The sequence below is a fragment of the Brugia malayi genome (genome assembly GCF_000002995.4).
Source record: "Brugia malayi strain FR3 genome assembly, contig: Bm_v4_ChrX_scaffold_001, whole genome shotgun sequence".
Taxonomy (NCBI): domain Eukaryota; kingdom Metazoa; phylum Nematoda; class Chromadorea; order Rhabditida; family Onchocercidae; genus Brugia; species Brugia malayi.
In genome coordinates, this window is record NW_025062479.1 from 17,261,649 (window position 1) to 17,284,515 (window position 22,867).

General features: G+C 33.2%; 2 protein-coding genes across 7 annotated transcripts; both read left to right on the forward strand.

Moving 5' to 3' along the window:
- Positions 1–6,253: 6,253 nt before the first annotated feature.
- Bma-mig-15 (Uncharacterized protein) lies at positions 6,254–19,350 on the forward strand (the record flags this gene model as incomplete). Of its 3 annotated transcripts, none has more annotated exons than XM_043075166.1 (25): positions 6,254–6,298; positions 8,637–8,702; positions 8,858–8,914; positions 9,135–9,179; positions 9,486–9,683; positions 9,774–9,937; positions 10,386–10,580; positions 11,326–11,501; positions 11,615–11,695; positions 12,008–12,232; positions 12,343–12,485; positions 12,615–12,917; positions 13,038–13,208; positions 13,332–13,448; positions 13,585–13,677; positions 13,882–14,133; positions 15,818–15,964; positions 16,189–16,293; positions 16,444–16,531; positions 16,810–16,970; positions 17,316–17,480; positions 17,831–17,980; positions 18,396–18,555; positions 18,852–18,991; positions 19,267–19,350. In XM_043075166.1, 25 exons carry the CDS (start codon positions 6,254–6,256, stop codon positions 19,348–19,350), a joined length of 3,531 nt encoding a protein of 1,176 aa, XP_042931100.1. The 3 variants fall into 3 exon arrangements, with proteins under 3 accessions (XP_042931100.1, XP_042931099.1, XP_042931101.1); XM_043075165.1 differs by having other exon boundaries at positions 12,621–12,917; XM_043075167.1 differs by lacking the exons at positions 6,254–6,298; positions 8,637–8,702; positions 8,858–8,914; ... (14 more) ...; positions 16,189–16,293; positions 16,444–16,531 and having other exon boundaries at positions 16,845–16,970.
- Positions 19,351–20,714: 1,364 nt separating this feature from the next.
- On the forward strand, positions 20,715–21,593 carry Bm388 (Uncharacterized protein; the record flags this gene model as incomplete). 4 transcript variants are annotated; one of them, XM_043075168.1, is made up of 3 exons in its annotated part: positions 20,715–20,774; positions 21,145–21,276; positions 21,588–21,593. In XM_043075168.1, the coding sequence occupies 3 exons, from the start codon at positions 20,715–20,717 to the stop codon at positions 21,591–21,593; spliced, it is 198 nt and encodes a 65-aa protein (XP_042931102.1). The 4 variants fall into 4 exon arrangements, with proteins under 4 accessions (XP_042931102.1, XP_042931103.1, XP_042931104.1 ...); XM_043075169.1 differs by lacking the exon at positions 21,588–21,593 and adding an exon at positions 21,549–21,554; XM_043075170.1 differs by lacking the exon at positions 20,715–20,774 and having other exon boundaries at positions 21,160–21,276.
- Between the last annotated feature and the right edge of the window lie 1,274 nt (positions 21,594–22,867).

The following is a 22,867-nucleotide window of genomic DNA, read 5'->3' on the forward strand; positions in this document are numbered from 1 at the left end:
CTAATTAAAGTGACAAAATTGCACAAATATAATTTGAATCCGTGTAGCTTAACCTTTATGTAGTGGCATTGATTAAATGTTGAACGTATTTACTATCGATTTAAAGTAGCAAAAAAAAAAAAAAAACCGCGAAATGTACCGGGATCTGGAAATACTAACCGATTTTTGATGGGTGATTTTACAATTTTCAATTACCTTCATTTCATATTACCGCTGAACAATAAAATTATGATACTTTTCGCTCTCCGTTGATACAAAATGTAAAAAATATAACTTGTTCTACACTTGCAGAATAAATCTTCAGTGTTACAAGGATGCTGAAATGAGACACTGATTCCTGCTGATGTTGAATTAAATGAAATTTTTAAAGTCACTTGTTGAATGAAATGAAACTTTGACTACTTAAAATCTAACTGAGAAATCGGTTAGACAGCAATTCTATTTGATGAAATAATAAAATATTCGTTTATACTTATCAGCACGTAAGCTTTTAAATTATCAATTGAAACTTCAATACGATTGACCGTGCAATAAAATCGTGCTGAATTCACGGTTAAATTTCAAGCAAATGAATTTTAATTAATTTCATATGAAATAACATTCAATGAAATTCATCTCGAAATAATTCTCCAAATGTTATTCATTCTGCATATAATTTGATAATGAACCAGCTGTTTATTTCCAAAATGAATAATTAGGATATTCATGCAATATGAAGAAAAAGGCAGTATCGCGGTTTCCAATAAAAATTGAACAAAGAAACTGTGAGTGATAAATAAGGTCATTGTGGTGCTACGTTAATCTTCCTTCTTCCCCGCTGTGATTTTAGCTCATTTTAACTTTTAAAATTTTGAATTTTCGAAAAATTGGAGTTACATAATCTATTATAAATGTAAATATCAATAAAAATACAGTCATTTGGGACTTTTTTCTTGTACCATCGAGGAATACTGTACAAAAGGCATCATTCAGTTGATGATAATAATCATTATTTCAGATCAACTCAGTGTCTTTCATATCAATTTAATACAATAGAGACATTCGCACTATCATCAAAACGAATGATATCTATTCAGTAGCTTTTTTTATGACATTTAAAGTTAAGTAAATGAGAAGACATTGTCATTTTTCCTGTTATCCGTTCCACTCAAGGTTTAGTTTACATTATTATATTTACTTTGGAAAGCTTTAAACTGAATTGTTTTTTGCCATGCTAAGCTTTACAGATACAAACATACATTTACTTCTTGCAAGAATAGCATTTGCTAATAACATTTTGCCTAGAACAACCTTTGCTTGCTAAATCCCACTGCTTTCTCAGAAACATATAGAAAATAGAGTACAATCATCTTTGATCTTATTTTTTCTAAGAAATGTGCTAATATTTATCCCACTGAGAAATCTAGAAAAAGTTTCTCCTACTGAATAAAAATCCCTTTCTCCCTATTTATAATTTTAATTTCCATCCCCAAATCTGACATGAACACTTCATTTGAATGCAAAAATTACAAACGATTGAGCGATATGAAAGTTTATGGGAGATATTATTATTAGGAGAGTCGAACAAAAGTAGAACTCTTTTTCACCATCATCATCGACTAGTAGTAGTACCTCTGGGGAAACTCATAAAATGGTCATTGATTGTTGAACGGCCGACAAACAGCCAACAAACCAAGAAAAAATGAATAATAAAAAGGAATATTTATGGGAGTTTATTTCCTGATTCCGAATGCCGCTTACTCCATCTTCATATGGAGGGGTTATTATTTAGCAGCTCTTTTTATAATTTTACACTTTTCACTACTACCATGATCGTCAATCGTTAAAATTATTACATCTATCTCCATCGTTGACATTTGTACTATTCCAATTTCTAGCTACTAGTACTGCTGGGTATAGTTACTGTGTCTTCCATTCTTAATGTCATTTTATTTTATATCAGTATGAGATGAACATTGATGTATTTCTTTCAATGACAAAAGAATTTGTCTTCCTTCCTTCCTTTTTTGCTTTTCCCGCAAGGGCGTTCTTCCACTCAAATTTGAAAAAAGGGCTGATATCCGTTCTCTTTTCCCAAAAATATAAACTTCCTCTCACTTCTATCGTCATTACTGTTATGATGTATTTTTTTTGCTTCTCTTTTATTCTTTTAAAAGGATTTTCTCTTTTATTCTTGAAATTTCTTCCGAGGATTTCCTCTTTTTTCCGGTTTTTTCTTATACGCATCGTCACCAATTTTATGTCCTTGAAAAGACTCATTTGATGATGAGCAAACGCACAAATATCACCATAATTGTTGATGGTCATAATTTTTTCAGGATTTATTGTTCCTAATTGCTTTAGTTATCATTCATCCGAAGTTAAACAATTTTGCCTTACTTGATTACCAGTTCTTTTGACGACAAATTTACTAAAGCCTTGCTTGAGCAGTGCTAGTGTGAAGCATATAATGTGATGTAACCTTGTTTGCAAAATAAAGCTTAGGAAAACAAAACAAAGACTTTCGAAAGAAGTTTTGAATCCCAATGTTCAGAATAATTAAAACAATTACGGAAAGTTATTACTAGCTAAAAAATAGTGTGCAATATAGTGAATATACAGAAGTGTGTCACTGAAACTCTTTAATATTTGGCAATCTTTTTAAAATGGATAATTTCGATTGCAGAGAAGATTGATATCGAAAATGTAGTGATAATTACTACAACATAATGGTTAATGTGTTAAATTGTGTTTGGTCTGACATAAATCATATAAGTGTTTTGACTTTTCCATCAGAAAGTGTCATTTTTCTTTATTGTTTTACGGATAAATTTATGTCAGCGTGGGGTTTAAATTTTTTGTACATGCTATGTTACGTCCAATAAGTGCAACTGTTTATGTATCATTTCGTGATATCGATGCTCGGAAGTGGTGGATTTGACGTTATTGCTCTAACTAAGGTAGTAATATCAAAAGCACTGGTTTAAAAACAGGAAAAGGTTTGAATAGTGTGGTGAGTAACATGTTGATATGAAATAATTACAATTGATCAATAAATTACTGCATGCTGCAGCATGCATTGCGTAAATTGTAAATGGCAAACAATGAAAAAAGAATGTATTCCTTGCAGACAGCATTCCAAAATCCTTTTCATAAAGTGAAATTCGGTGTTTATAGTAACTGAATTGCGAAGTTTTGTAGAGCATGAACAGTCGCTGTTTTCTTTGCTCTATTCAAATTAATAACTTCGCTTTTGCCGAAACTTAACGCGGAACATCGCAGTATATCAACTTTACCAGTTATCATCAGGAAGTAGTTATCCGGAATGCTGGTGATATATTTTGTCATGAAGGGCAGAAAATTAGTACTTTCTCCAACATCTATGCGAGTCTAATCTGTCATCAGAATTAATTTCATTTGTATTCACTGGAATATTAATAATTGATAAATAATCAGTAAGATATACAGGTTGCTGTAGAACACTTTTACATACAGTGCTTTTATTGTTCCTTTTTTCTTTTGTTGCATTTTGTATATTGAAATATTACATCATTTTACATATTAGATGAACTGAGCTAAAGTTATGCATCCGCTAAAGATTTCATTGAAAAGATGTCCGACACAGATGCCTAATATTTATTATTTTGATAGAAATGTCGCAGAAATTATTATTTACAGCAAAGGCAACTGCAGTTTTGAATTTTGTTATTTGATACAAAATATGACTATAATTTTAATGCTCATTTATTTGTATCATGTTTTCTTGTTAATAACTTCTGCTGTTTACTGTTGGATTAATTTTAGGAATGAAAGCAAATTGTAGTGAATTTTTGTTTATAAGCTGAAAGAACTCGTAATAACAATGAGACCTGTGGTCATAAAGTTTTGCGAAGGAACCGAGGAATTTGAAAATAAAAGAAGTTGTGACTGGTCGTCTGGGGTGAACAATGAATGACCAATTAGGAGCAATCATGGAGCTGATCCTCTTATGTACACGTAAGATTGCTGAAAAGCTCAATGTCACCACTCTACAATCCGTCACTTGGTACTTTAACGCAGAAGCAGGACTGGTGGTTCATTTCATGAAGTGACTGCTAATTAGAAAAAAATCGTTGCTTTGAATTGTCTCTTTTATTCCGAGAAATCACAATGAAGCATTTCTCAATCGGATTGTACTGTGGAACGAAAAGGAAAAAGCAGTAAAGCAGTTCACAGGACCCAAATTGTGCCCAAAAAACTAAGCTTACTAAGTCCTGGGGATAATTTTACTCGAAAAGTATACTGAACACGTCGATGAAATGTACCTAAAAGTGTGACCAGTGTCAATCAACAACAAAGAGTTCAATTCCTCAAAACAGGACTCTATATTAGATAACCAGCATTCCAGAAGTTGGACGAATTGTGCAGTGAAGTTTCGTCTCATTCGCAATATTTGTCACAATCGGACTTCCCACCGATCATTGTCTTCTCCTAAACCATATTAATGACTTCTCGAAGGGGAAATAATTCTACATTAGTGGGAATGATCTTTTCAAGTGTCCATCAAATCCTGAAACGCGGCTTTCTACACCGCAAAAATAAACTGAAACAAAATAGCTCGATTGTTATGCTTCCTATTTTGGCTAACAAAAATGCTTTTAACCTTGGCTGTAATTAAATGAAAATTGTGTAACTCCAAAAGCAAATCTCTTACAACAATTTAATATATTGTGACTTTTTCCAAATAACTGAATTCATTTCAACCAAATTGTCGTTGTATGTTTTCAACTTATGCTTATTATTAGAAATGGTTGCTTCGTTTAATTTTTGTTATAATGTCACGGATTGTTAATGAGTGAGTGAGTGAATGTTGTATTCATTCTGCTTTACAATTACATGAAATAGACGAAGAGGAGGAGAGGTAAACACACTGAACTAATGGTCATATCGAACCAAATTAATCAGAACACAACGACCTGACTGGGACGTGTTCATATCATATTAGCCTTACACCATGATAAGTGTTACTTTAGACAACTTCCAAACAACTTCCAGCCGTGTCATCTCTATTCGGATGACACGGCTGACCCGTCGACACGCAAACCGACACTGTCCACTAATCACGCCTACAGAATCTATCGATCGATTTCTCTTCATCAGTCCATTCATTTTCACTTCACGACCTATTCCTCTCTCTGTTCACTCCTTTCCCGAGTCATACCTTCTTCCACCACCGCCGCTAACCAATCATATATAGCTGTCATATTCCCGATCAAATTTCGAACTGTGAGAGAGGTATGTGTGTCGATGTATACACAGATATATATATATATATATGTGTGTGCGTATGTGTCTAAACTCGCAACCATAGAACACATTTCGTTTGTGTGCGGAGGGAGCAGCACTTACTGCTATCTGTTTATCGTGTTGATGGTGGTATCCTGAGGAGAACCTTCCACCCTTACTGCTGTTGTCGCCGATACATACAGCCCTCCCCTACCTCTCTTCGCCTTTTCCCTCTACTTCATTCTGTTATTTTTTTAAATTGTATTTATAATTTTGGAAAGGTTTTCATAGATTCGGCAACCTTCGACCTTTTATCCTTCCCTATTACTTCGTCAAAGTGATCATACTCAGAACATATTGCTATCACTTATACAGTTGATGCCATTGCGTGACATCCAACGTAACTGTTACCTTTTTATACCTTCCATATGACGTCGCAAACATCGAAGCTTTTACCTGAAACTGTAAGATTTTTATGACATTTTTATTATTTATTATTATTATATTAATAATAACTACTATTATTACTATTACTATTATTATTATTGTTGTTATTATTATCACCTAATGGCTAAGCATATCAGTTAAGACTAAAGAGTAAAGATTAAAGAATTAAGTAAGGATTTCTGAGGAAAGTAAAGTTTTGCGATAATTTTAGCTGACTTTCTGTCTATCATTTTCAGCAGTAACGGGTCGGTCTAATTGAGTATTACGACAATGTAATATTACAGATCCTCTTTCATTGCTTAGAAAGTCTTGGAAGGCATCATATATATCCCATAAATTTTGAGTCAGTTTGCTGTGATAAAACTCTTCAATTACCGTGCACGTAACAAAGGTAAACACTGTTGGAAGAAATGAGCACGGAAGAATGCTATTTCTAGTATTACTAAATGCTATACCATCGATCTGTAATTGTAGGGTGTTGCTAGTTTGTGTGCGTAGAAGAAGTGGAGAATAGAAATATATCGTTCGGAAAAGAGCCGTTGTTGCAGTGGCAGTCTGGATGATGTCTGCAAGCTCGCTTGATGATATTGACTTGAATTCTCTCAGGGTAAGTGAAATTTTGCTGCAGGAAGGAGGTCGATGACCATTTTGCTATCTGCGATTTTTATATTGTAAATATGACATTGTACTTAATACAACTGTACTGTCCACTAGCCAGTTTCGAGCTCATTGATAAGATAATTGAAGGTTGCAACTCATTAAAAAGAAATTTAAAAAATGTGATTTGAAGAAAAAGAATACTGTATCATATGTGGCTGGTGAAAGAGCGGGCAAGGAGTGCAAAACAGCTCAGTAGCTAACTACTAAGCAGTATCAAAACACATCTGTAATCATTTTAAAAGCATTATTTAACTTCATTTAGATTTTTTGATGCATTAAAATATATTTTTGCATTCACTTTTATCGGCTTAGTTTATCTGTTAATTTAATGTGCTGCTTTGATACTGCTTAGTTAACTACTTCAATAGGTTATTGTTCGAGGTCATTTATATCATTAAACTTTCAGTTTAAGCGATAATTTTAGTTATTTTCTCCTAGATTAAGCATTTAATAACGCATAATTGATAAAATTTTATTTATTGCTTTCTTTGTCCATCCTGTGTTCAAATCTTATTTATTGCTTCCTTTGTCCATTCTGTATCCAAAAAGCTTGATCCAGATGACGATATTGCAAACTTAGTTGTCGTCAGAGTTAAGTGTAGTATGCATTTGGTATTTAATAAATTTTTACATTGATTGACTAGATTTACTTGTTAATTGAAAATTAGGGCATTTAATTTTGATTGAAATATCGTTGAATTTTTGGTATGATGTCGCCTATTGATGTGAGATTAATCGATGGGATGGATAAAGAAACCCGAGGGAATTTTTTGCTGATTTTTTCAAGCGCGTTTTTTGGTTGGTAGGTCAGAAGTTGTGTATATATAAATACATGTTTCCTGAGTCATTGTCAATTTATTATTCAACCAGTTGATGGAATTTTCTACTTTTACTGGAGCAATAAAAGTGGGCGTTTAACGGTCGCGTTTTTTCCCTGCAGGAGTAGTAGTGTCTCCTGTGATTCATAGGATCATAATTTCCTAGTGAATGAAGTTTGCAAAGTAGGTTTTTCAAGGTTATGTTAGCAATACAGAAATAGCTTATTCAACCTAATATTCAACTTTGACCTTTTTTATTCTTGCGAACAGTTTGGGACAAGCAAATATTTCACAAATTTAATTTAGAAGATATCAGGAAAATCAGTTATTGAATTGTAGAAAGATTTGTCATACTGTTTCATTAAGCTTGGAATATTCACAGTTTTTAGTGATGGTCATATGTATCTCGTTAGGGTCCCCTATATATAAGTTATGACTAGATACCAAGTTTATGGATAAGAAAACAGTCCACTCTCCTTGCATTTAGAAGAGATATTTTCTCTCTTAATGCAGATACTAGCTGTTCCAGTTAAGGCTTGCTCCCTTTCATTATTTATAAAAAGTTGTTTAAAAAACGAAAAATTGGAAATGTGATGCGCGCACTTGGGATGGTGTTGTATTTCGCTTTATGTTGGGAATTTTCTTATATCAAATTAATGGTTAATCTTTTTGTACACTCGAAAATAATTTTACAGATGAAATTGATTGGTTCTGTATAAAAAGGAACAAAGGACTGATCTATTGCATGCTATGTACACTTCATCTGTCTCTTTGTCTTCCCTTTCTTTATACACGGGTGAGGTTCGACGACCTTCTATAGTGTGAATCACGCACAGCTTTTGTTGTTGAAATTTGACCGAGAGAGAACAAGGTTTTTCGCATCTAACAACAAGCGAATTACACGAAGTGACACCGTGTTAATAGACAGGCAGGGACTGAGCCTGGTGGACGGGAAAACATTGGAGCTTTTCACAAATTCGTCTGTGTGACTTTTCACTTCCAACTTTGCAAAATTGTTATATATATATATATATATATTATATTCTTTAAAAAGATGAAAAACAAACACACTCACCTAAATGTGGTGGTTCCAAAATGTTCGTGAAAATTTAGCTTTGAAGTGAGCCAGTTGATATTGATGTCAGCTAAAACATTTGGTATGCAAGAGATAGTCGAAGATAAGTGGCAATCACTTATCCTTCTGTATATGCGTTCATTTGTTATGTGTGATCAGGTTTGTGTAGAAATGCACGCTGTATTGGATAAAAAAGTAAATAACTGTTTTTAATGGATTTATAAATTTATGGTAACACGATTAACTGACTCGCTTTGCATATACTGTTGTAAATTATCTGCTCTTTATATCCGCTTAAAGAGTGACTTTTGATGCTTTTCAATTCTATGAAAATAACTTAAAACTGATTTGTAAGTGGGAAATTTTTCAAAATTCTCGTTAAGGTTTTGCAGGATCCGGCTGGAATCTTCGAATTAATCGAAGTGGTCGGTAATGGCACATACGGCCAAGTTTACAAGGTAATATTGTGTCTTCTGATTAGGTGTGCTTGTGAAGAAAAATTTCTTCTACAAAATTATTGTGAAGAGTGGCTTTGAATTTATTGGCCAGTATTGGGTTATTTTGGTAAAAAAAGAACTGGAACCTCTATTCATTAAAATTGCTTCACTTTCAGGGAAGGCATGTTAAAACTTCACAATTGGCCGCCATAAAAATAATGAACATCAATGAGGTTTGCATAAACTTTTATATGAGATCAAAAATTGAGAACACCTATATGGTACTTATTCTAAAATTCCTGCTCACCATAGTAATTCAGTTTCAGAAAAGCAAAAAAAAAAAAATTCTTTCCATTGGTTACATGCGAATTTTATTTATTGGGTATTCCTTTTAATTGACTGACTGCATTTTGTCATTCCAGTTAAAGGATTCTTAAAAGGAGAACTTTTCAGGATGAAGAAGAAGAAATCAAAATGGAGATCAACATGCTCAAAAAGGTAATCTGTTGCTCATTTTTTTAGTCGATGTCTAAATATACAATATTTGTGAAGCAGTACCTTTGAAACACTTTATTTCTACAATGACCATTGTAAGAATTTGTGTGTCAACTGCATTGTCTCCTCCGCTAGTAAGGCAACTGACATATCGGATATTATTGTACTTTATGAACTCTCTGGAAGATCGTCACGACCCCAACTCTCGAATATTTTGACCTTTCACACTATATTAAGTGTGAAAGGTCAAAATATTAAGGGATGTGAGATGTGTTTTAATTTTTATGAAAATTTTTCCTTTTATTTCAGTATTCTCACCATCGTAATATTGCTACTTATTATGGAGCTTTTATCAAAAAACTGCCTTCGTCTACGGGAAAACTAGATCAGCTATGGTTAGTGATGGAATTCTGTGGTAGTGGTTCGGTGACGGATCTTGTCAAAAGCACCAAAGGCAATTCACTTAAAGAAGACTGGATAGCTTACATATGCCGTGAAATCCTCAGGGTTAGTATTGCTCGTTTTAGTTAATAGAGTTTCACTACTACCTTTCTTTTCAATCATTTTTCTCATTTCAGTTTATTTTGCTTCTTACAGGGTCTATATCATTTGCACCAAAATAAGGTGATTCATCGTGATATCAAAGGGCAAAATGTTTTGCTTACTGACAGTGGTGAAGTTAAACTGGTTGATTTTGGTGTAAGTGCTCAACTCGATAGGACGGTTGGGCGCAGAAATACTTTTATAGGAACCCCTTACTGGTACGTAACTTTCTTTTGCAATATTTTTAGAACTAAATTGTACTAGATTATTGCCGATGACGTCCGTAATTCTTGTTTGATACATTTGAATTTATTATTTTGTTTGAACTATCATTATAAATGAATCTTTGATGAGGATAGCTTGAGAAGCTAATAACTGTATGAAATTTGAAATTTGCGAAATCTTATGTGTTAATCTTGACCAGTGGCAGTGTTATTTTGTGAAAACACGTTCATTTTTATTATTCACAACCTTCTATTTCAATATTCTGTGTTTTATATTGTAAAGATTGGATAGTTTATTTGTGTCGATAATACTTATTAATAGAATACTTAGGCGAGAAATTATTTTGGATGTCGTTTCAAAGCGAATCAATAAAATTGAATAAAGTGATTAACATATACGTTTATCTTTTTTGTTCATGTGTTCTGTCTCAACTTCTTCCAGGATGGCACCGGAAGTGATAGCTTGCGATGATAACCCAGATGCAACATATGATTCTCGAAGTGATCTATGGTCATTAGGAATTACAGCACTGGAAATGGCAGAAGGCCATCCACCACTAGTCGATATGCATCCCATGAGAGCACTTTTTCTTATTCCTCGGAACGCACCACCACGATTGAAACGAGGCAAAAAATGGTTCAACAATTTGTTTATTTCAAAATTTCTAAGCTTTCTATCGTCATCATTCTTTAAGTATACTTTAAGTGTATTATTCTTCGTATGGACATACTAAGGGGAAGATTATATTGCTGTTTAGATTTTACAGCTTGAATAGACGGCGTTTTTAGTGTGTCATTTTTTTAAAATATGTACAGATCTATAGTAAATGAATCTGGCAGAGTCTTTCATAGTTGTTGAAGTCAGAAATTTGAAGGAGTAATTATGGTGGCAGAGTTTTTCATAGTTGTTGAAATCAGAAATTTGAAGGAGTAATTAAAGAACCGCAGCAAGGTACAGACCTCTATTATGGTTTCAACTGTAACAAATTAATATGTATGCGATGTTGATGATAGTACTCAATTTAAATGATGCAACTAGCTCCCATCTTCAAGCTAAAGTCATTTGTAGTCTAATGAACCTTTAGTAAGTTCAATAAAAAAATTAATAAACAATTAAAATATGGAGGTGAGAATTTTTTTTTATTTCGGAATTGCAAATATAGAGTGATTTACATCTAATGCATTTCCAAACGACATAATTTTCTTACTGGGTAAAAGATATTTGGCAATAACAGATTCTTTTTTTAAAGGTTTTTTTCTTCGTAACATAGCAAAACTGGAAAATAAACAACCTGGGAAATATAAGACAATATTATTTGATGGTTCTGTTTCACTTAATTGCTTACACTGTTTTATACTGAATCTTGTTTTCTTTTAAACAGGTCGAAAAAATTCGATTCTTTCATTGAAACAGTTCTAGTAAAAGATTATCATCAGCGTCCATACACCGATCAACTTTTGAGGCATCCATTTATTCGAGAACAACCACCTGAAAGACAGACACGTATAGCAATAAAGGATCATCAGGATAGACATCGCAGAATCACCACTAAGAAAGGTATATGAGAAAATATTTTAAATCTGAATAATTTCTTATTGTATCTGTTTTCGGAATTGTTTTGTAAAAGTTTCCTTTTTTTTAAAAAAGAAAAAGTTTTTTTTTTTTTAAAGATGAAACAGAATATGAGTATTCGGGAAGTGATGATGATGAAAGTCATGGACAAGCAAGTAAACCTCTTGATGTAGCTGCAGGTGAGTTTTCCTTATTAGTCAAACATTACATTACATTTGGATTGCTATTTCTATACCGTAAGTTTAAAACACTACACACATACAATAAGTTCAAGCAGTTGAGTTTAAAGTGCAGTCTTGTTGATAATGCATTCTTTAGTTCTTTTATTGGTAAAGTTGCAGAACGTAGAACTGCTTCATTTCAAAATACCAGCATTTGGGTGAATTGGTTAGGACGTAGTTGTACTATAGGTTATTCAGATTTAAAAGAAAAACATAGCATGGCATGTTAGCCTACGCATTATTTTAATTATTCAGTTTTTATTATTGCAGAATTAGCTGGCGTAGTACAGTCAACACAGGACAACACTCTGCGGAAAGGTTTTCAACGCTTGCAAGAAAATAACAAGAATATGTTCGAACATTCACCATCGCAGCCGATTCGACAACGTTCTGCTCTTGCTGGGCCTATCGTTTTACCATCGGGGCAACATCATCACATTTCACAGCATCAGCAAAAGCACCCATCCACTTCGCAAGCATTGCAACGCAATCCTAGTAATTTTAAAATTTTTGCGTAAGAAATAGTCACACGTATAGATATGTTAACAGAAGTGTTTCCACCAGCTTTATTCGAAGGAAAGAAAAAACTTACCGAAAATTCTCAGGATTTGGTGCCGATGATTCTCGAGAACATGTCAAATTACGGCAGCAACAAGTAGATCCACGCATGGCTTTGAATGGTTTGGGCCATCAACGTCACGGTGATCATAACCGACGATCACAACGACCTCTTTCTCACCATCAAGCGGTAGGTCAATTTAGGAAATTAATCTTATTTTAATTGAACACTTTTGCTCTCTTTCCATTCTGTTGGATGCTTTTAATTTTGAGAATTTCTGTTAGGTTGAAGAGTTTTTTCTAGTACAAAGAATTTCAGTTTCAGCGTGGTATATCACCACATCATGCGAATGCTCTTATGCCTCAACCGAACCATCCCGCTGCCCCACACCTTGCTGATCTTGCCAATTACGACCGGAAACGTCGCAGCGAAAAAGAAAAAGAAGCAGTTCGGATGGCAGGTGAACAGAGGCGTGATAGAAGTGCTGCGTCACGTGATCAGGTTCGTGATATGTCTCGAGAGCTAAAGACCCCTCCACGTACTGCCCGCGTAAATACCTCAGTAGCCGCTACAACACCTGTACGAAAGATGAGCGAACCTGTTCTGAATGGTAAAGTTGAAGTAAGTCATCGATTTATTCAGTTTGATTTTGAAACCACCAATAAGTAACAATTGTTTGTTTTATTATATATATATATATATATATATATATATATATATATTAGTTTTTAATTTTTTTAGAATCAAGATTTGGATGTATTAGCGAATGAGCTAACGCGGATGGGAAGACATCAACAAAATGGTAGTTACAGTCCACCACCACCAGCGCCACCACCGCGCGATACATCGATAATGAGTACAGTGGATGAAGCTAGTGGTTCTCATGATAGTACTCTTCTTGTGAATGAATCAGTACGTGGGCATCATGGAAATTTAAGCTTTCTTTTTTTGTCTCAACCTTTTTGTTATTCTCCAATATAATATTTTCATCTAAAAGTAGGTTTTGGAATTGCCTATTTCAAATATTAATTTCAGGCATTGGAAGAAGGGACACTTCGTGGTCCGAACAAGCCATTACCACCAACACCAACGGATCAGTCACCGCTGTCTGACATTCCAGGCGACGATGGAACTTTGCTCGCTTCTCATAAGGTTGTTTCTATTTGTAACTTGTATTTATTCATTCCGATAAAAATAAAGGTAGTGATAAAGACATTTTGTAGTTTTTTATCTTGTTAGAGAGAATATTTAAAATTTTGAATTTTATGGAAAATGTTTTCAATTTAAGGTAAATGGCAGTGTAGATCATCGTCGTAGTAATAGTGATTCGTTGAGCAGAAATCGACAGTCTCAGATGGTGAAAGCAGCTTCAATGCCCGATGTATTTTCACATTTTGGATAGATTTATGTTCTGGAATAGCAGCGAGTAGCGCATTAGATGAAAGTGGAATATTACTGATTATTGAGATAATTTTTTAGTTTATTGCTTATTTTTTCCCGCTACCCTGTTAAAGCTTTTAGCCGAGGTCAGGTTCAAAAAATAGGAATGGAAAGTTTCTGCAAAAGTACTGGATAAAATATTTAGCAGACACCAACAGCAGCCGAGATAATTATTGGTTCCGGCTCGAGTGGTAGTGATGGTTCTGGATCACCTGACGAATCACCATTTGATGCTCGCAAGAGCAACAATCGAATTTCCGGTGCAACAGCAAGTGGACAACGGTGTGGTGTCATGCCCGATTTGTTACCGAGAACGCCTGTTGAACGTTCCACAGCATTCCTCGCTTTTACGAAAGATGGTAGCTCTCCAAGTATTGATTCACAAAGCGCTGAAGAGGTAATTCTTGCTGAAAATTGTATTTCGACATAACTATAGAAAATTGAAACAGGCTTATGAGTTATTACTAAAAAGTTGATCAATTATTAATTGGTTCATCTTTTTACTACTGAAAAAGGCTGGTCAGTGAATAAATTATTCCGCGACCGATAAGTCTGTTCCGATTTTGTATTCTTTTGTGCTTTATTAGTCTTGAACTAGGATGTTGCAATATTTCGATGGCTAATGCACTAACATAAGAATTGAAACAAACTTGTGTTGCATTTTCTTGCTTTTTTATTTATTCGTCAATCTAAATAATTAGCTGTAGCGTGGATTTCCATTTGCCATTCATTTTTTATTATTTATTTATCCACTTTATTTTCTGCTTACATTTTGACAGATTACTTCGCTGTTTGGAAGCTTTTACGTGAGTTCATTTCGTCTTTTTGTCGTGTTAGAATGATTCTTTTTGATTTGATTTTGTTCCTTATTTGGTTGCAGTGTGGGCACGTGTAGTCCTTTCGTGTCACATATAGATTTTTGGTTCAATTTCCAAATTTTCTAATGAGTGTCGTGTCTTCCTGCACTTATTGAATTTTTTATTTGTTTGCAGTACAAATCATGTGATTAACAAATGTCACCTTTCATTGGTAGGATATTTTTTTTTTTTTTTTTTATTAGGTGCTGTTACAAGTTCCAAAACAGCGATTTTCATCCAGTAATTTTTAAAACCTTTTCTTTCATTGTAAAAGCAATCTGATAACTCATGTATAACCAACTGAGCTATACTAACAAGTACTTTTCCAATTTTCCTTTAATAACGCTGTTATGAGGATTGATATTATCCGGATTGAAATTGGTATTACAGATTCGCGATATAGTGGTAGGGTCAAGTGAAACACGGCAATGGGTACATATCATAGTTTATTTAATGACTTTATAACCGTGGCTGGAGCGAAATTTATTGAAAAAATTTCTCAAACTTTCTATTTCTTTGCGAAGAATTTTTCGATTTCTGCTAATCCGTTAGTTCCATGATAGCGGTATTGAAGATGTTTTTTGCAATTAGATTTAATTCAGATAAAATATTCCAAAACCCATTTTAACACATAAAGATTAAAGTTTATTCCCGTGTACTAAACATCTACTAGATCTGCCGAAGTTTTGTACATTTTCATGAATATCGGATGAACTTTTCGGGCAAAATGCCACCCTTTTCACTTCCTGATTTTTGATAATTTTTTTCAATCACTGATATCGGATTTGAATAATTGCATGAAGGAAGAAAAGCACGCAGTTGAAAGCACGATTCATAGTTATATCTAAAATATAGTTGAGCTATCAATATGGAGAATATTGTACTGATTGACCGCAACTGAAGTTTTGTATCGCTAAATTACCAAACAAATGCGGTCCGAAAAATATGAACAGCGTTGGCCTTCGCAATTTCTTATTCAGTTTTATGACATGAGCATTAAAGAGTCATTATACATATTAAAGATTTCACAGGATAGGCTGAATTTTTTCTGGACTAGACTTTACAAATTTTCACTTCTTAAATTCACAACTATATATGTGTGTTCTCATTTTTCATAGCAAATTTCAATTTTTTGACTGTTGTTTCTCTCTTTCTCCCCCTCTCTCTTTCCCTCCCTTCTTCTCTCTCTATATATTAGTGTAAATCTACATGTTAGCTTTTCAGTTTCCTTCTGGCGTGAATAGCTTGCCGAGAATTCAAGCACCGTTGGCAGCGCGCGATCGTGAAAAATCCTTCGTTGCTTATTTCGGTGCTGGTATGAGCGGATCTGGTACAGTGAATCGACCAGGAAGAGCGCAAGATACTAATCAAGTCTATCTTTTATATATGATTGAGGTTTTTCAGGATTTGTAGTTTTGAAAATAACTTGCTGAGTATATTTTTGTTCTTTTCCGAGGTTGTTTTCCGACTGATTTTTTTTTTTATCATTAGCAGAACCTTTCGTATTTTGAATTATTCAGTTTGTCGAAAGATTTCGTGTCAGTTTTGACATAAAATAGCCTTTTTTATTTGGATAATGTTCTAAAAATTTTTAGGTGCAAGTAAATGTTAATCCAAATCCAGCAGCAGCAAGCAATGGTTTGCATTCTGATGGTGATGCCCCTGAAATCCGCAAATACAAAAAAAAGTTTAGCGGTGATGTACGTTGTTTAAGAAAAACCTTCAGATCATTCTATTCCAGAGAATTATATTAGAATATAATTTGATGATACCGTTAGCAAAGATGGTACCAATATAATGATATGAATCTTTTGAGTAAAGTCGCATATGAAAAATTTTTTCCGTTTTAGATTCTGTGTGCAGCACTTTGGGGAGTGAATTTATTGATAGGGACTGATTCAGGTCTTATGTTACTTGATCGGAGTGGTCAAGGCAAAGGTAATTATGTTATATACATAAATCTTATCAGAAATGTGATGTTGCATGTTTTCTCCAAATCAGAATTTGTAATTTACACAAAATTTGATCGAAAATAAATATTATGGAGTGTTGTCAATATATCTCATTGCACTTTTGCTAGATTATTTCTTATATCAATATCTCATTACTTAATTGCGATAATTTGATGAAGGGACGTAGACATAGAATTGCTGAAATTGGATTGCTTGCTTCCATGTGATAACAGTGATAAGCATCCATATTTATTTCATTTGTAGTGTATCAGTTGATAACACGTCGACGCTTTGAGCAAATGACGGTGCTTGAAGGTCAAAATATACTCGTAACGATAAGTGGACGAAAGCGGCGAATACGTGTATATTATTTATCATGGCTCAAACAAAAAATTCTTCGAACTGAAGGTGTAAGTGGTGTTGAGGTAAGTATGTAAAACAATTCTGAGAGAATGAGTTATGATTCTGGTTCTTTTGCAGAAGATGAGGTAGAACTTTCTTCTATGAAGTCGATACTTCTCCACAAACCCTTATATTTCAAAATTTAAAAACACAGAGAAACCGTCAATCCATCATAAGTTGTGGTTGTGATAGTGAACCTAACAATCGGTATCATATACATATGCATTATAACTATGGAATTATCCTAACTAATGTTCTTAGCAGTGTTTAAGTGATTGGATCAACGACCTCTTCTGAAAGTCAGTATGACTGTTAGCGATGCTCCCTTTAATTGCAATCTTGACGAAAAATCACTTTAAAAACTTCAGTTAGAAAAAAGAAATGGCTGGGTGAATGTTGGTGATCTGCAAGGTGCCGTACATTTTAAAATTGTCCGTTATGAAAGGATCAAATTTCTCGTGGTGGGTTTGGAAAGTACGGTTGAGATTTACGCGTGGGCCCCGAAGCCTTACCACAAATTCATGGCATTTAAGGTTTATTTTCTTGTGTTCTTTTATATTCATTATATTTTTAAGATTTTCTTTGATGTGGAGCCCAATTTAGCAAATGGAGCTACTGTATCAATTAATTCACTTTAAAAGTAAATAGAGTTCAAGCTTCACTTCAGACTTCACATTTCCATAACTTCATATGCATATGTATACATATTACTTACCACAGAATCATCCGACGTTCTTAGTAATGATTAAATAGTTGCATTATGAAGTGTTATGAAAGTCTAGAAAAAAAAAAAAAAAAATATGAGCTGTTTTATTGCTTTCTTTTAATCTTTCTTTGAAAATCTTTTCTGATGGTGATTGTGAGGTCAATTTTTTGTTTCTAGGCATTCAGCCAACTTACTCATTTACCGCTTATTGTTGATTTGACAGTGGAGAAAAATTCCCGTTTAAAGGTACTTTATGGTTCTCGTGAAGGATTTCATGCCATCGATTTGGATTCCGGTTCTATTGACGACATTTATACACCTGCTAATGTATGTTGTTATAGCTCATACTGATTCCTGCTGGAACTGCAGAGGATAGTTTTAATAAGATTATTGTATTGCTGTATAAAGGCTGCTCTCAGCACTCATAATTTTTTAATTTTTACTTAATATTTTGACTGATTTTGATCATTTTTTGTTACTGCAAATACATTGGCATAGTATTTGGTAATTAATCCCCAAGCATCTTATTTATGACTATCGGACAACAAATTGTAAATTCACTTCATAACTGATGGAATACTGATTTTGAGGAAAAAAAATATCAGCTTAACCAAAGGTGTTTTGTTCTTTGCTGTGAAATGAAATAAACCGAGAATAAGCAGATACTTTAAGCGGGATACTGTAATATTGATAGTTTCGAAATAATTTGCTTCTTAGAACGATGTTTATTCCTCATTTTTAGACGGAAACCGTAGTTACACCGCACTGCATAGTGATAATGCCGAACAGTAACGGGATGCAGCTGCTGCTCTGCTACAATAACGAGGGCGTCTATGTTAGCACATATGGTAAAGCAACAAAGAGCGTCTTTCTGCAATGGGGAGAAACTCCCTCTTCTGTAGGTGAGTTGAGTTAAATTTAAAAACTACATTTCTTTATTCACAGTAAAGTTCTGACCAATTTTGAGTAGAATTGAGTATATAGAAGTTTTTTGATGCAAACTGTTAATCTAAAGCAAATTCATCAGTTGAAATATACATACATTAACGTTACACTCGTAACTCGTCCGTAAATTCTATTATCATTTCAAATCATTTACTCAACGAACAACTTATTGCATCTGTCGTAATCACAGGTTAATCGCAATTGATGTTTGATCCTTAGAATTTTTTTAAAGTCAGCTGTTTATTCTTTTCAGCTTATATTTCAACGGGTCAGATAATGGGATGGGGCAATAAAGCAATAGAAATCAGATCTGTTGATACTGGCCATTTGGATGGTGTTTTCATGCATAAAAAAGCGCAGAAATTGAAGTTTTTATGTGAACGCAATGATAAAGTAAGCATTTGTTCTTTATACTTTAAAGTGCCAGTTATTGAAAATGCTAGTACTGGCTGCTTATCTTTTAATTTTTGCTCCGTAATTTGAGTTTGCAAGTCTTAGCCTTTCTGCTGATATTAATGACGCATAGGTACTTTTGTTTACTGCGTTGCACATATCTGACGTCTTGGCCCCCATCGTATTCTGGTTGTATCTCAACTCTAAGTGATATATTCCATTATGAAAGTACATTAAGTTTCTGTCTATACTCGTAGACCGTCCACTTTATTCAGGTTTTCTTTTCGAGTGCAAAAGGAGGTGGAGCATGCCAGATCTACTTTATGACGTTGAATAAACCCGGGTTATCAAATTGGTAAATGTTTGGAGGTTAACAAGTTTGCTGCAGCTCTTATTTAAGAAGTTTTTAGAATAAGCAAGTTTTTTTTTTTTTTTTCTTAAAATTTATTTTTGAAATGCCTTGTGTATTTGTTGCTGTTATTTTGTTTTATGTTTTATCTACATTATAATTGATATCATCATCAGTTCTAACTTTTGCATTGTGGACGGACGAGAAGTGGGAGAAGAATCTGGAAGGTAGTGGATTTTTCTAGCAAAAGTGAGATTCTTAAGGAATTTTCAATTTGTTGAAAGATGATATATATTATGAGAGCAGAGCTCTGTATTTTAGTGCTTTATGATGAAAATTATAAGATATAGGAAAGTTTTTTTTTTGTATTCGAAAAGATTTATAGTATATTTGATAGAGTTGTTGCTGCAAAAGTGAAACTGAAGCACTTTCTCACTTTAATAAAATGCAGACGTATGGTGAGTGATTTCTGCCTTATCTGACAAAATTTAATTGATGTATGTATTGATGACAGATATGCATTTATTCTCCTTTTCTCTTTAATGCTTCTTTACTTATGTATATCTTAATTGGAATCTTAAGGAAGCAATCTTTTATTTTTGAGACCTTTTTGGCAATGAAAGTTACTTTGTCGAATTTTTTCAATTGAAGTTCTCATAACTTTTAACCAGTAAAATAACTTTTCAGCGTTTGTTTTTCAAGCTTTTTGCTCAACAGGTACTTGGGTAAGTATCAAGATGTTGTCTTTCTTCTGCTGTCTGTCGGTTCCTCCCCTGTAAACATTTTTTGAGACTCATAATCTGCAGTTGAACTGGACCTTCTTTATTATGAAATTTCGGATTTACATTTATTCCTGTGTTTCAGCAATCAGTTTATCAAGAACCATTTCCTTTGATAAATATCATATGTCCTCCTAGTTGTATTGACACCTACTGTGAACCTACAACTTACAGAACAGTTAAATTGTATTTCAATTTTATGGAACAGAATGTAGGTTTTCTTTCAGTCCTTGTATATCTCTGACTGAAAGTTGAGTTCACTATAAATATAAGTAAACTACTGAAAACTGAGTAGGTTAACTTTGGTTTTTATTGTTTTGTTTCTGAATTCAGTTTTCCATAATGCTGCTTAATTTGCTAATTCACTGTTTTGTTCATTTTCAAGAATTTTATTTGTCTTTTAATATGCTTCAGAATTGATGGTGTGCTATAATGTTATAGTGATTGGTTTGATCCATGGTTATTAGGTTTATACTGTACGATGTGTTGTTTTTATTATTTGTGTACCAGTATAAACATTATCATTTCGAATGAAAACAGTTTATTCTATTAAATGAATAAAAAATTCCATATTTAAGAAATAAAATGCTTCCAAATGGCAGTATCGGTCATTGTTCTTCATACAATCGTAAGAGCCGGCTTAATGACGACTGATGTTGGTGGTTAGCCCAAATCCATCATTCCCTCTTCCTGTCTATATCCTCTCTTCTTTCCTCATAAGTTACTGTTTTCAAAGAAACATGACAGTCAGTTTAATAAATGATGGGACTAGGTTCATTCTTTGCCTTTGATTGGTGAAAAAGTTTATACCCATCATAAACCTCTGATTGGATTTGATTTATTGTAATAAATGGTGGGAGGTTAAATTGTAGTTAAGAGAGGTTAAAAGTATTCTGTGAAGTCCAGAAAACAATCTGTCAATTCAAGTTATTTTCCTGTAATTCTAAATACATTGTTAACAAACCAGAACTGTTTCATTAATAGAATATGCAGCCGATGTCAAGATTTCTGATGAAATATTCTAGAAAAGCGCAAAACATATGTGTACGGCAATGCTAGCTGTAACTGCAGCAGCTGTTATCGCAACCTTCGCTTATTGCTATTATAAGGGAGGCAAGTGGCCATTCGAGAAAGTCTCTCGCAGTGCACCTGATCATGTAAATATATCTTTGAAATAACTGTTTCCAAATGACGATAAACATTTTAGTTTAAAAAGTTGAAATAATGAGTAATTTTCAAATTTTGATGAAGAAACTGATCGGAAAAAGCTACTATATTTTCCTTTTCTCGCTTTATTGTGTAAAGAAATTGATCAGAATTAAAAAATTTTAAATTAAGTAAAAAAAAGGTAAATGAAGAAGTATAACATAAACTGTTACACTTGTATTTGTGGGTTAGATTTCTCGAAACATAAGTGACGTAGTTTCAGGAATAGAAAATCCTTCCAGAAATTTGGATAGCATTTCAGAACTGACAATGTTTGTACACTGAAAATCGGATTATCATTTAAAAACAATTTGTGCTGTGCCCGTTCTCAACTGTAACTTCAATTATCGATCGATAAATTCATATCTTTAAACAGTCCTTTCCTAATGCATATTCAGCTTACATAACTTAAGCTTCATCAAATGTATCTTCGAAAAATGGAAAACCTAAAAAATTGTAGTTGGAATCATTATGTACAATAAAAAATTATGCATTATTAGAAAGAGGCAACGAATAATCACAGAAAGAATAAATTTTTCATGGCGATTCCAGTTGTTTAAGCATGCTCATTATTTGAAATTTATAGCAATTACTTGTAAGCCCTATCAAAGGTTAAAGTTGCCGTTCATCAGCTTGTCCTTTTTTTTATTTATGGTGTCGAAAAACTTACTATCCAGTATTTAAATCTCGAAACAAAAGTATAATTCCATGGAATAATCGACCCCAGTTGTAACTATAGTGTCGGTCCTAAGGTGACTGTCAATCTTTGAACTTTGCAGACAGTCTGGATTTAACATTTATTCTTGTTGTCATATGTTTGCCTATATTGAATGACAAACAAATGTGGTCAAACATTTCCCTTTGAAAAAATGACAACGAAAAACATGCATATATAGCAGTGGCATGCATCATCTGCAGGTAATACAATCTTCGCCATGAATTATTTATAATTAATTAATATTATTATTAATTAATTATTATTATAAGCTGTGTTAGTACTAGCTGTGTTAAATTTTTCACTGACATTTAAATAAATAACATTTTTACAGATTATTCGACTCTACATTTCTAATAAAGCATTATATTTCCATGTCACAAATTAAAAAATTTTTTAAATATGTTGTACAATGATATCCAGCAGGCTGCAAAATTTTCAACATAATTATTTGGAATATTTCTCCAAATATTTTTTCTTACTTTTTCCTACAAAATTTGAAAAATTTACCAGCCTTTATTAATTGTAACATTATGAGGCATTTGTAAAAAATATAAATTATAGCGAAATAAATTACAATATAAACCAAAGTTTTATAAATTGTGTCATATAAATTATGGATCCACTAATTTCTGAATATTCATTTTCATTAAATGACCTTTCTTCATATTTTAACCCATCGGACAATGTTTTTTTTCATTCCTAACTGAAAAATGATCTATGCTGTAATAAAAAAAAAAAAAAAAAACGCTACTATGAAATTATATTCTGCAACAGATCGCCAATATCTTCAATTGATCTTTAGACTCGACATTGGATACTTGATT